General features: G+C 40.9%; 1 protein-coding gene across 2 annotated transcripts in view; it reads right to left on the bottom strand.

Annotated features, from left to right (window-relative positions):
* Positions 1–14,940, bottom strand: part of DLC1 (DLC1 Rho GTPase activating protein) — a 275,133-nt gene that overhangs the window by 20,350 nt on the left and 239,843 nt on the right. For both annotated transcript variants that reach the window (XM_087724698.1, XM_087724697.1), the window contains 2 exons: positions 5,639–5,702; positions 952–2,366 (listed from right to left, as the gene is read on the bottom strand). In XM_087724698.1, coding sequence (XP_087580824.1) covers positions 952–2,366; positions 5,639–5,702 — 1,479 coding nt within the window. The remainder of the gene's footprint in view (positions 1–951; positions 2,367–5,638; positions 5,703–14,940) is intronic.

Here is a 14,940-nt window from a genome sequence, read left to right as displayed (position 1 = left end):
GGATAATTTAAGTCACCTTGTGTTAAGTGTTTCTCAGATAATCCATGATACAGAACGTAGAAAAAAAATATTTTGGCATTTAATAACACAATCAGCAATATTAGCCAACTATATCACCATACTTGGAAGATTTAACTATTTTTATTCTATGGAAGGCAATTAAGAATTATTTATCTTATTCTATGGAAGGCAATTAAGAATTATTATTTCTATGGAAGGCAATTAAGAATTATCTGCTCATCTCTTTTTATAGAGTTAAGTTCTATCTTAAATAAAAGGCAATTAATTTCTATATAGCTTCTGCAACGTAATTGCCAAGTACAAAAATCTTGTTGTCTAGAAAAAATAACCAGTTTGATTATCTTAGAAAAATCAAATGTAAGAATATATCCTTTATCGAGCCAAAAATATTCTGATGTGAACCATTTCCAACCCAGTGGATGGCTGCTGGCTCCATCAATCTGTAGGTTTTCGTGAATATGCCTACAGTATTTATCTTCTATTTGGAGAACATTAATACTGAAAACTTTTCTTGATGCCTCCAATCACTGCATATTTTAAAATTACGTTTGGAAGGCATCTCCCACAGAAGAAACAAGGAGGAACAAGCAGACTTCATTGCATTGTTTCAAATTACTCTTTCCCCTGCCTGGTTTGTTTATTTAGTAAATATGAAAGGTATTTTAAATTTACTTTTCATTTCATAAAGTCCTGAAGTTTCCTTCAAACCATCTCGAGAGGTATGCGTGACAGGCTGACCTAAGCTGATTCTTGACCTTGAACTTTTCTACCTTCTGGCATAAAAGGCAGGATAATAACTTTCTCTATGCCCAATGCCCACATATGATTATAATAAAGTTGAATATTAAAAAATATGTATATGAATAAACAAACATGTACTTCACTCTCATGCGTGCTAGTCTTCTTAGACTAAAATCTGCGTCCACTGACCTGTTGGAGCGGGTCAGTGATGCCCCCACCCCAGAATCCCTTCTCTCCTGGATTCCTACGGCCTCCTCTGTTTCATTCAGTGAATTCCCCGTGCTGTCCAGATCACTAGGTATGGTCCTGTCGTTGTCCACATCTAGCAGGATTTGCTTGGGAGACGAAGGGCATGGAGAAATGGAGTCCAAAGCTGAATCAGAGTCCCCTTCGTCAGAAAATTTCTCTGACCACTGGTTCACAATTTTCTGCATGCCTTTGACGTGATATAGGATGTCGTCGAGTTCAGGAAAGAGGTCCTCGTTCTCCAGATCGGCCAGATTTCCTGTGCTGGAATACAATATGGAACCGGGCACGTTGTCATAAATGCTGAGTCGGCTGCAGACCGAACTGGAGGAGTTGCGTCTCCTTCCTAGGCTCATGTCTTTGGAGCTGTCAGAGCTGTTCTCACGCCGGAGAGAAAGATGCCCGTGTCCATGGAAGCTTCCCGTTCTCCAGTTCACCGGGCTACTCTTTGGTGGAGCAAAATTGCCATTGGAGAGGGCTTTGGGGAACGTTCCAGGTTTGTGGTCTTCAGGGATGAAGAAGACCGTATCTTCCGCAAAGCTGTCCCTGTTTTTAAAGTTCTGTTCCATGACATCATTAAACGTTGATTGGTTGAAAGGATCAAAGCCTTCCAGGTACATCCCCACCCGCTTATTGTAGGCGCCCAGGCTACGTGTCCTTGTGATGGGGCTGGGGGTGCTAACCGCGCTGCTCGTCTCCGACTGGCTGCTGCTACTGCTGGTCTGCGTGGAATTGGAAACGCTTCTTTTGCGGACCATGGGGAAATTGATGTGGTTGCCATTGAGGGTGGAGATCTCCACGCAATTGAGTTGCTTCAGTTTCTCTTCACCCAGGCCTTCTTGCAAAATCGGACCGCTGATGATCAGGCCAAGCTTGGACGGAGTTTTACCCTTCCCGTGATGGGAGCCTTTGATTTTTAGGCTTTCCATCCTCTTTAGCAGGCTTCTCGTTTTGGATTTGGTGTTCTTCTCGTTGGCTTTCACACTGCCACCAAAACTTGATAACACTTTGGTGGAGGGCAGGCTGCCCTCGTTTTCCACAAGCTTTCCCGAAGAGGTGATGCTAATGACCGAGTTTGTCCTGGTGGTGACTAGGTCGCCCTGGGAGGTAGTTGGCTGGCTGTTGTTGCTGCTCATGCTGTGGATGGAAGTTACCTCGGGATGTTCGCTCTGCTCCATCAGCATGTTCTCATGACTGGTTGCATTGCTAAGATGAGCCACTTCCGGGGATGTGGAATTCATATCGAACTTTGGAGGGAAAATGTTAAATTCTTCCAGTCTGGACCACCTTTTGCTCTCTCGCTGGAACATCCACTTTCCACTGATTGCACAAGGCTCATCTTCATCTGAATCTTCACTCTGCAATGAAACAGGGTACCATGAATAAGCTCAATCGTTTGCTAAAGGATTGCACCCGAATGACTGAGCTAAGTGAGAATTCTAGGAACTGATCTGGCTACAAAATCAGGTATACATTTGTTCTCGTGGATCCTATACTTTCTTGCAAAGCAACTCAGCTAAGAACTAAAGGGATTAATTTAGTTTCACTCCATGAAGCATTACTGCACGTCCAATTCCACTCATCGCATCACAAGTCCACCAAGTGGGTGGTTGATTATGTATTTCAGTTTTTTTTTAAAAAAGTTATCCATGTGGCATTATAGAGGTCACAATGTCACTGACTCTCAGCCCTTTTGAGAACAATTTAAAGTGCTGATCATTATCTATAAAACACTAAAGTTCTTAGAATCTGGGTGTGCCTAACCACACAAACCTGCCACAAAATTCTTCCATTCCCATCACCGCTTGAAGCCAGGACTTTCCAGATGGAGAAATATCTGAAATGTCTTTCTAGAAATCTTCATCAGACGCTACCCTCCCCTAAGTGAAATCCAGGTTAACTAATGACTACTGTAATAAGAACCGTGTCCTTGGGGGGAAAAAACATTCAGCTACTGGAACTAAATGCTTCTGCTAAGTATTGACTCAAATAAGGCCATTGGAATGTATCCTGCCGGTTTGTTTGATTTTTATATGTATTTGTTTATTTCTGGTTTCTGACCTAGATACCTTAAGGGATGGCTGCCTGCTGTCTCTTCTTCCATATAATAATAATTCTCACCTGTCAAGTAATCTGTATACCATGCAGCACAACAACTTATATAAATATACAACCAATCTACTACAACTATATTCAGATCATTTTCAATAGTCTTTTGCCTTCATATTCTGTTCATCATCTGAGCTTTCATACTAGTTTCTTTGATTCATAACTTATTAAATGTCAACAAAGTACTGAGATGAAGGGCAGAGATTCCTATCCTAGGTTCCTAACCTTGAGGATTTTAGGTGGTTGGACCAATGTGATTCCTTCCTTCCTTCCTTCCTTCCTTCCTTCCTTCCTTCCTTCCTTCCTTCCTTCCTTCCTTCCTTCCTTCCTTCCTTCCTTCCCTCCCTCCCTCCCTCCCTCCCTCCCTCCCTCCTGTAGGTGATTTTGTTGCTGTTAGAATTTCTTTGCTTTATAATCTAATGTTCCATTAGTCGTATTGGATATTATTAATATCAGTGAAAAATTAGGACGTTTTACTTAACCAAATAAAGGCAACATTTTTGCAGCCTTAGTTACTATTGATAGTTTTCCTACATTGATTTACCACACTAGTAATCGCAATAGCAGACTTATATATCGCTCCATAATGTCTTACAGCCTCCTCTAAGAGTTTACAGAGTCAGCCTATTGCCCCCAATAATCTTGGTCCTCATTTACCGATCTCAGAAGGACGGAAGGCTGAGTCAACCTTGAGCTGGTCAGAATCTCCTGGTAGTCAGCAGAGTTAGCCTGCAATCTAATCGTTGCGCTGTCCCTAGAATTATGAGATGTTTGAATTGTAGCAGCTTAGCTCTTTGCTCATGCTGAAGGCCTGCCAAGTTTGCTAGTTTGGTCTAATGTTTAAAGCAGCAGGTTAGAAACCAGGAGGCTCTGAGTTCAAGTCCCATCTTAGGTATGAAAGCTGAAAGAAGACCGAAGAGGGATTTTTTTGAAGCTAAGGCCTTGAAGCCTTTCCTTTCCCTATTTTCACTTTTCTCCAGAGCAATACCAAATTGTGTTTTTCAAGCTTCACTTCAGATATTTAAAAGTATTTCATTGGATGCATTTGGAAAAACAGGCCCAGTATCCACATTACATTCCGGGAGGGCCCCCCCCACCCCCAATGCCCAACTATTCATTTAAAGCAGTGGTAGTCAACCTGGTCCCTACCGCCCACTAGTGGGAGTTCCAGCTTTCATGGTGGACGGTAGGGGTTTCCTGTAACTCTGCTTTATAAATTCTATAAAGTAGTAGTAGTAGTTGTAGTTGAGTTTATTTATAGGCCGCCCTTTTCCCTGAGGGGACTCAGGGCGGCTAACAACTTGACTTCCCTACTTTATAAATCGCCATTACTGTGGAACCGGTGGGCGTTTAGAAAATTTTACTACTAACAGAGATACAAAAGTGGGTGGTAGGCATAAAAAGGTTGACTACCCCTGATTTAGAGACTCAAAAAAAAAAAAAAAAAGGAGAGGAATTTTAAAAATGACGATCTGATTAGACTTTTAAATTGGAAAATTAAAGCACCCCTTTTCTGAACTGATAAGCTTGGCTTTCCATTTGCATACGCTTTCCTAAGGGGTGGGAGGTGGGGAAGAGTTATGTGGACGGACAGGTCGGGGCACTTCCTTAGGGCATCCCGTTATTCCCCAGACCCTGAAAACGTGCCTGCTAAAACGTGTGGCTTCCATTGGCAATTGTGACAACATCCGACATGCAAACGTCTTTGTTTCTAAATATTCTATTAATATTTAAAAAATAAAAACCAAAACCAAAGAAGTCGGTTTGGGCGTGTGAACTTTAACTTTATATAAAAATAAAGAATAAAGGCTTAGAGGAAATCTAATTGTCCGAGTGGTGCTTCCTCTAAACAGAGACCAATTGTGCTTCTATGCCAGGGTTGTCAAACTCTGTTGATCTCACTGAGGGCCCCATCAGGGTTGTATTTGACCTCGCAGGGGGGGGGGCAACGGGGGGCATGGCAGGTATGGCCAGGGTGGGTGTGGCCAGTTCAATGTCACTTGTGTTGGGGGCATCTGTGGTGGCCAAATGCCAAGGCAGGACTTCACTCAGACCCCCCCCTTCACTCTCATTATAATCCCCCTCCTTCCTTTTCTTTTTCCTTCCCTCTTCCTTCCCCCTCTTCCTTATTTTTCCTTCCTTGCCCTCTTCCCCTCTTTTTCTTTCCTCTTTACCTTTCTCCTTCTGTTCTTTCTCACGTGCTCAAGTGCCAAAGGGGAAATATTTTTCCTTATGTTTTGCTAGCCCTATGCCAGTGAAAACAGAGCTCTCTCTGTGTGTGTGTGTGTGTGAAGGTTGTGTGGGCTCCGTTTTCTCTGGCAGAGGCACCACGGGCCGGTCCTTTGCTGTTTCTAGGGTGGCCCAGATCTAAGCACCCCGTGGACTGGATCCGGCCCATGGGCCTTGAGTTTGACACCTCTGTTCTATGTCAACGCACACAGAGGTGGCTTACAAGAGCATTTTCAGGATCACTCCCATCAACTCCGTACAATATTGCAATCGTTTTGTCAAATATACTTACCCGTTTCCTGTGTGGGCTGATTTCTAGTTTCATCATTGCACACTTGTTTAAAGTATTTAAACGCCTACGGAGAAAACAAAAAAAACCAAACAAGTAAGATTAATGGTAAATATTTTGTTCTGTGCCACCTGTTCTTCCAACTAAAGGATTACTGCAGAAGCTCTCGCTAAGGTTATTTACATAGAAACTAGGAAAAGAAGATCCTAAAAAACAACATTTCTGTTTAATCAACCCCATGGTACGTCAGCTGGATACCAGATTTGATGGAGTGGGTGGGACAGAGAGTCAAAAACAGAAACATCCTTACTACATCGGATGCCTTGTGACTCAAAAGCCATAAAGGAGAAATTGTTCACCCAGAAGTCATTACACTGAAATAGCTTCAATACAGTCATACAAGGTTCTTGCTCCCATCGTGGAAAACTACTAGTGGCTTTCAGGGACAGAAAACTTGATATTCACGATGATAGTAAATTACTTCGCAATAAACAACCTGCTTTCCCATAGTACTAAGTGGAATTGAAAGAGAATGACAATGAATTTCAAGGCACATCAGGAATTATTACTACTATTTAACCAACAGAAAGCCAGTCCCCTGGGGGTTTTATTTACACGAGCTATTCTACGTCAAAAAGGGACTTGGTGGCTCAGTGGCTAAGATGCTGAGCTTGTCAATCAGAAAGGTTGGCAGTTTGGCAGTTCGAATCCCTAGTACCGCACAACGGAGTGAACTCCCGTTACTTGCCCCAGCTTCTGCCAACCTCGAAGTTCAAAAGCACGTAAAACTACAAGTAGAAAAACAGGGATCACCTTTGGTGGGAAGGTAACAGCGTTCCGTGCACCTTCGGCATTTAGTTATGCCGGCCACATGACCACAGAGACATCTTCGGACAGCACTGGCTCTTTGGCTTTGAAACGGAGATGAGCACTGCCTCCTGGAGTCAGGAACAACTAGCATATATGTGCAAGGGGAACCTTTACCTTATTCTATATCAGCACTCACACGCAGAATACTACACAATTGATTTCACAGGGCCACAGATGCACCTATTCGGCACTATTTATTTTTAGGAACCTTTTTTTCCCTTCCCTTCAAGAAAGCTGGAGGGATACTAGATTCTGGAAGAAGTAGTAGTTGAGCAGCCCCACACAATTGAGAACCACACAATTCCCTATTTGGTTGTGTGTTTGACATGAATGATTTGCTGGATTAGAGGTTGAATCATCAAGAAAATAAATATTTCCTAACAACCAAAGAGTAGGTCCCTTTGTTAAGTGGACTCTCAAAATACCCCAAATCATAACCTATCACCAGTATGATTTCTATTTACATATTACGACTTGCTGGCAAGGCAAAGATACAACTTTTTTTTCCCCCTGGGACATCACACAGAAAAGAAATACTTCCAATCAGCCTCAGTGTGGATGGCACAGCTTTCATTGATCGTCCTATACCAGTCATGGTTAACCTTTTTGGTGCAGAGTGACCAAAACGGGCACACATGCAAACCCCCAAAATGCAATGCAAGCGCCCCGTGCATGTGTCCTGCCCCCCATGCATGCGTACACGTGTCCCCCGCATACGTCCTGCCCCCTCACATGCGTGGTAGATCATCTGGCCGGCGGGAGGTGCACATGCAGGGTGGACCTGGGCTGGGACAACGGCTGCCGTGCCCCCAGAGATGGGGGCACAGGTTTGCCATCACAGTCCTATACGAACAAAACTCAAAAAGGAAAATTCATTTTCTAGACAAAAGGCATCCACATTGTTCTTTTATATGTGCTATTACCTTTTCACTACAGCTCCAGGATACTTCTGCTAATTTGTCAAAAGAAAGGAAGACAAACCCATCAGACCCCCCCACCCCCCACCCAAGTTGGTCATTTTCTCATATTACCTTACAAAATATATACAGCTGTCTGTTTCTATCTCTGTGTTATCTCTGCATGTTGTAACTAGATACAAACCTGAAGGTTTTTTTAATAAAAAAAAATCTAGAGTTGTTCATTGAAAGATATATTTCTTTAAAAGATAGGATAAACATACATTCCATGTGTATGTGAATGATATTATTTCCTATAGCAACTATTATACAAACACAGCTTATCTGTGTTTGGAAAAATGTAACCTGAAAAGACTAGTGTAGATTGGCCTTTTTTCTTCTTCTTAAACTACCGTTAGATGAATCGCAGATTACGTTCAGACTGAATGATTAGCTGTGGTTAATGATAAATAAAAGCAAAAGCTTTTGAATTCTTTCTTGTCGCCACAAAATAGTTTAGTACAAAGTCCTAAATAGGACACACCATCCAGGATGTCATCCAAGTATTATATTACAGTTTTCATTTGATTCACCTCCTAGAAAAATACTATCATTTTGTATTATTATTATTATTATTATTATACAATTGTATCACAGCGGCCAGTTGTTTTGCCGGATTTGGCATTAGTTACTAGTCGGGCCCCACCCAGGGGCCTAGGAGGTCGTAACGTATTTTCGTAATATGCGTGCAGATCCAAGCAGTGCGGCTTTTTGCATTTGACTGATGGTGATTTTGTCAATTTTTAACTGTTTCAAATGTAATTCCAGTGCTTTTGGAATAGCACCCAGTGTGCCAATTACCACTGGAATTACCACTGCTGGTTTGTGCCATAGTCATTGAATTTCGATTTTTAAGTCCTGGTATTTTGCTATTTTTTCATGTTCCTTCTCGGCGACCCTGCTATCACCTGGTTGTTGTTGTTATTATTATTATTATTATTATTATTATTATTATTATTATTATTATTATTATTATCATTGTTGTTGTTGTTACTGTTGCTACAACATACAGTCATTAATTAACAACCTAATGATCTTTTGAAGTTACTTAGGACTGACAGGTCCTTGAAGTTCCAGCCATCCTATATCCTGCCCTCAGTCACATGATTGATATCTGGACACTTGCCAACTGATTCATACTTACAACATCTACAGCATCCTGTAGTCACACAATTGCCATTTGCAATCTTCACCACTAGCTTCCCACAAGCAAAGGCAATAGCTCGCAAGCTATTGGCAAGCTCGCTCCTTTCACTTTTTCTCCCACACACTTCGCACTTGTGCTTTGTAGCAGCACCCACTCCCCAGCCCACAAGTATTTACACCATCCCACTTGCACTTGCTGCAAACTGCCCCCCGCCCACTTCACCTCATCATATTCGCCTGCCTACCTCCCTGCTTGTAAGCTGGCTAGGATTTGTGAATTCCTATTGGCTTTTCCATTGACTTTGTGGAAAGCCAGCGGGAAATCGAAAGTTGCTGCAAAGTGTGGCATTTGCTTAAAGGCAAGAACAGGAAGTGGGGAGATTGATGACGCTAAGCGATGAGGTCACATGACATTGTGCTTTACCAACCACAGCCTTATTTAGCTATGAAAATTCTGGTTCCCCCATTGCTGTCGTTAAACAAGGACTACCTATGTTGCTATTCTTTCTCTGAAGTTCACACCCTAACCCGGAGCCTTCATTTGAGCTGCCAGAATGGTGTATTCTGACTTCAACATTTGAACTACGCACAAGGATCTCTATTAAAGAAAAATCAGGCCCTTCATCTCTTAATATGAATTTAATTGCAACCAAATTAAGGACTTAATTTAGGTTCAATTAAATGAAAAACAGATTAATTCAATATAGTCAATACTATATGAATTTAATAATCTTTAACTGCCACCTTTTCATCATTATCAGTGGCCATTTGGAAGGTGCTCTGGTGTAACGTAACCATCCTCTGCTACCAAATGTGATGTTCCTGTGGGTCGTCCATGAGGCCAATGTGGAGAAAAGACAGGACACGATCTTTCTCGGGATGGAGCGACTCAGATTGGGGGTCTGAGAGCCCCTTTTATTGAGATAGGACAAAGGCAGGAGGAGCAATAGCATGTGATTAAAAACAGCCTGTAAAAGTACAATTTCTAATCTACTGCTCAGGGAAGTTCTGTCTATATATGGTCAAATCCTGGACGTCATTGGTAAGGCACATCTCAGGATGTTATGTTATGAACTATCAGGATGTTATGGAGTTTTAGGAGTTTGTTTTCTCCTGTGTGGTTCAGCGTGGCTCTGCAACTATATTACAACACTCTGGCTCCATGAGGCATTCGTACAACTGTGTACAACCTTTGTACACCTGAGTTCTTAAATGCCAAGGCAACAATCCAATATCCTGTTGTGTCATTTTCACATTCTTACTTCAGCCATCATGTAAGAATTGGGTCTTAATGATCCTAATAAAGGTATTATAAACTCCCCGCAGCAAATATATGAAGCTCTACTATAGGGAATGTGACAGTTTAAAGTTACAATGGCATTGGCCTATGATCATTTTTCACATGTATGATCATTGCAGCATCCCCATGGTCAGGTGATCAAAATTCGATGCTTGGTAACTGACTCATACATGTGACAGTTGCAGTGTCCCAGGGTCATGTGATCAGTTTTTACAAACAGCCGAGAAGCAAAGTCAATGGTGAAATCAGATTCCTTTAACAAATGTGCTACTCACTCAACAACTGCAATAATTGACTTAACGACTGTGGCAAGAAAGGTCATAAAATGGGGCAAAACGCACTTAACAAACGTCTCACGTAGCAACATAAATTTCAGGCTCAATCGTGGTTGTAAGTTGAGGACTATCTGTATAAATAAAGCAGGAGATCTTACACCGGTCTGAATATAGAAAACAGAGTTACTCTTGCAAATGTACCAATCCAGAATTTCCTATTGCGTTTTTTCCATCAAAGTTATAATAATTAAATGGTTGGATCAAGGAAAACCATCTCATCGGTCCAGAAGTATTTTCTGCCATGCCCCCTTACTAACTTCTGAATAGATTACAATTAATTCAATTTCCAGTAAAGGGAATAAAAAAGGTCATATATTTCCAAAGGAAAGTGGTATTTGATTACAATATTGTGAGTATCGTAATTAACTTCAGATAATTAAAAAAACTGCTCTTCCATCCTTTCTGTACAAATTATCTCTGGTAAATCTGGATTTCCACATTGCTTTAAAACAACAAACACACAGACATTTTACAATATTAGTGTCTCCCTTCAAGTTTATCTAATTCCAGCCTGTTGCATTCAACTAGTCCCAGCTCTTTGATCTGTTGGGAGAAACACATTTCCGGTTGGCCTGATAAGGGAGCATTGGATTCCAAAACATAATCTGTTTTAGAAGAAACCTTTTAAAAAAAAACCCAAGACTGTTGTGCAACTGAGCCAGCTAAAGACAATTTCCACCAAACTGTCTTTAAAAATAAAATGTACACCGTAAACAACATCTTTACAGAAAGATAGAGAAGAAAATATGTACTAAGTAAGAAGAAAAGAAAAAGGCTTTTTTAAAAAACCTATCGTGTTTCCCTGAAATTAAGACGAGGTCTTATTTTCTTTTGACCCCCTGAAATAAGTGCTTGGCCTTATTTTCGGAGAGGTCTTATTATTTTTGAAGTGCAGGAGGCCCCTTAAACTCGGCCCACGGATCAGCTGACCCAGAGAGGGCCAGAAGTTCTGTCTCTGTTTCTGGCACACTCTTGCCAGTCCTAATGTCTCTGCGCCTCTGCTTTATTGCGGCTGTGACTAAGAGAAAGAGTGCGGTACCTAGGGTTTACGGGAACAGCCTCCGCGAGGCTGTTCCGCGTGGATGGGAGGTACATGTCGGGCACATGGGGCATCTTCCCCCCACCCAGGAAATGGCAGGGACCAGCTGCGCATATTTTTGGGACTGGTCTTATTATCTGGGGAGGTCTTATTTTCGGGGAAATAGTCTATCGCAAAGTAAAGCCTTTGAGGCTCATGTATTTACAGCTTACGTACATTTAATTTAATTACCCCTTGAAATTGCAACGGTCTTGACAAGGTTGAAAAGTTGCTTTATGGCCAACTTTTCCAAAATGTTGCACCACTCCTCCTGCAATCATATGATTGCAATCTAGGCACTTGGCAATCAGTTCGTTCTTATGACTGGGTAACAAGTACAATCACAATGGTGATATCTGCAATTTCCCCTGCTGAATTCCCTAGAAAGCCACTTTGCTTGGATTTTGGCAAGGAGGAATTTTGGTCCTGAGTGAAGAGACATGTGTGCATGGCCTGAACTGGGCCTCCCTAGGGATCCTACACTCCTTACCTTACTACTGCCTCTTTGCTCTGGTGCTGAAAATCTTTCCTGCTGAAATTCAAGCATCCTAAAACCCTCATTTAACAACTGCAACCAGGAATATCGGGATTGCAGTCATTGAGCAAAGCAATCACATGATGTCTCACTTAATGACTACTTTGCTTAACAATTGAGATTCTGGTCCCAATCATGGTTGCACAAAGTCTTCAAAACAGAATTCTTAAGTTTTCAATTTATACGGTATATGGTGTATATGTACCAGCCAACAGTGCTGGTGTTTTTAAGCAACAATTAGCAATAGCACTTAGACTTATATACTGCTTTGTAGGGCCTTATAGACTTCTCTAAGTGGTTTACAGAGTCAGCATCAGAGGTAGGTTCCTACCGGCTCGCACCAGTTCAGTAGAACCGGTTCGTCAAATCTACTGAACCGGTTAGAAGAGGTTCCACCAGAAAGCAGGCCACACCGACAGAAGAGGTTCCAAATTTTTTTGAAACCCACCACTGACACACACACACACACACACACACACACACACACACACACACACACTCACACAGAGAAAGAAAGGAAGAAAGGAAAAAAAGAAAGAAAAAGTGAGAGATGAAAGAAAAAAAGGAAAAAGGGACAGAGAGACAAAAGGAAGGAGAGAGAGAAACAGAGAGAGAACCCATGGCCAGCAAGCCACTCCCACCAGGTCACATGGCCGGCAAGCCACTGCCACAAAGGAGGCCACACCCACAGAGTAGGTTCAAAAAATTTTTGAAACCCACCACTGGTCAGCATATTGTTCCCAACAATTTGGATCCTTATTTTACTGATCTCGGGAAGATGGAAGGCTTAGTCAACCTTGAGCTGGTGAGAACTGAACTGCCGGCAGTCGGCAGAATTAGTCTGCAATACTGCCTTCTAACCACTGCACCACCCTGGCGCTATTAACAATATGAGCTTTCTACAGAGAAAGTAAGAAATAATCTAAGTATGAGATTTAACATAATATGTACACTAAATAGGATTTGCTTCCCATATAATTCACTGTTCTTTTTCAAAATACTTGGCACAATAAATTTTTCATGGTAACTTTTACAAAGCTAATGTGATCATCCATAACAGAAAAATACACCAGCATACTGTGCATGATAACATTGAGGCAATGGGCACAGGTGACATCATGGCAGTTAAGGTCTTTGTCTGATACTATGTAAATTAAGCTATGGATCTGTGTGATATAATCTTCCAATTGCTTGCTAGAAGGGCAGAAACTAAGTTGGATTTAATACAAATGGAAAGTTTTCTCTCTAATCGTTAACTGAACGATTAGCTGAAAGATACTGGGTAGTGGGTCCATTTCTTAAGAAGGAGATACAATATATACATATTAAATAATTACAACTATTCAAAACGGATTTCATTTTTAGATAATCAGGTATCCAATTACCGCCTTGGAAATCAAAATAACAGAATTATCAATATCTGTTTAAAAATGTCTGACTATAAGAACGATAAGCTTTTGAAAGGGTTTTTTAGAAATTCAATAACAATTCATGGACCCACAAGTTTAATTATACATCCATTATTACTCAAGAGAGATACTACTTATTTTAGAACTGTGATATACCAAGGTTTATTTTATTTTATTTGTAGAAATTCATCTGAGTTTCATAACAGATTTTTTTGTGTGTGAAAAATCCTTGAAATGGAAAAGTTTGCTTTCTTACAGAAAAGATACTATAGGAGTATGCAATTTGACACTACTTACATATTTGAGGGCTCAGTTCATATTAGCTCCTTAATCATCCTTTGAATTCTTATTAATTTGTAGGATTAGTTCCCTCTGATCTTACATCAGTTTTCACCCTCTAACTACAGTATATATTTCTAATAGCACCACATGAGGAGAAGACAGAGTTACAACGGGTTTTCATTACAATTAGTAGAGATACTATTACTACATTACTGTGGCGCCTGCAGTCACCATATACTTTTGGAAATCATACTGTCAGTTGTTATCTAGAGGACTTGAAGTAGACAAACTTTATAAAGCAACTAGCCTATGTTTGGCAGTTCAAAAATTAAACCACGTTCTCTTTTTGATAACATTGCACTGCACAATGAATTTCTATCCTTTTCTGTAATACACAGAAGACATCAAAGCAGAGAGCACCTGTCATGTAAATAACAGGCTCCAACTTTTGTTTTCTCCACTTTGTATCAACATTTCTGCTGGAAAAAGGTAATCTGAATCGGTGCAGGAAGCAAGTTTCTGTTTTAATACAGAATAGTAAATGCTCAGTGCAGGAATGAACAGGTTGTATGTGCTTCTTCAGGTGTTGAATTGTGCATTCACGCTCATTGGTTTCCTGGGTGTTGAAAGTCTTAATCAAGCACTTGCCAAATTTGAGGCAGGTTTGAAGGACAACGCGTTGAATGCATTTTGAATCACTTTTCTTTAGTTTCCCTCAACCAATGGAGCAAATTATAGAACTCAATGTACTTACCAAGATAGGCCCTTAAGAGAAGAAACGTGAATGGATTTAGTCTGTTCATATATAACCACCTGAAGAACCACAATTACAGGTTAGCTGTCTGTTCCTCATCTCTGTGGCATGTATGGATAAGAAGCAGTCTTACCTAACAGTTGAAGGATGAATGGCCATTTATGCCAACAAGGGCAAATCAGACCATCCCAAGAAGCATCTGTTCTGACTTCAAAGTTCACATAATTGTGCTTAACAAAATGTCATCACTCAGAACTGAAAATTTGTAGAGCACAGCCACGGATGTTGACACTGTCCTGGTGGAATGCTCTCAAAGAAATTCAGCAACAGCTGCTTTGCCAAGGCATATGGAAGAGTAATGGTTTCCATCACCCACTTAGTTACTTGTTAAGTGGAAGTCCTTTCTTATCACCTCCATGGCATATAAATAGTCTTTGAAACTGGCAAATCTGATCAAGATTGAAGAACAAAGCTTTAGGAGTACCAAATATATGCAGCAAATCTTCTAGCAGGATTATTGGAGATAAAAAAAAGGTGGAAAGAAACAGTGATTAACTTAAAATTTAGGTATGGAGGCAATCTTTGGGGAAAGTATAAGATTTCAAAAGGAGCACATTGAAATGAAATTGAGTATATGGGT

The sequence above is a fragment of the Thamnophis sirtalis genome, unplaced genomic scaffold, assembly GCF_051295495.1.
Source record: "Thamnophis sirtalis isolate CommonGarterSnake01/CBP01778 unplaced genomic scaffold, rThaSir2_p1.2 scaffold_10, whole genome shotgun sequence".
Lineage (NCBI taxonomy): Eukaryota > Metazoa > Chordata > Lepidosauria > Squamata > Natricidae > Thamnophis > Thamnophis sirtalis.
Note: the sequence above shows the minus strand (reverse complement) of the source record. Positions and strands in the feature narration are given on the sequence as shown.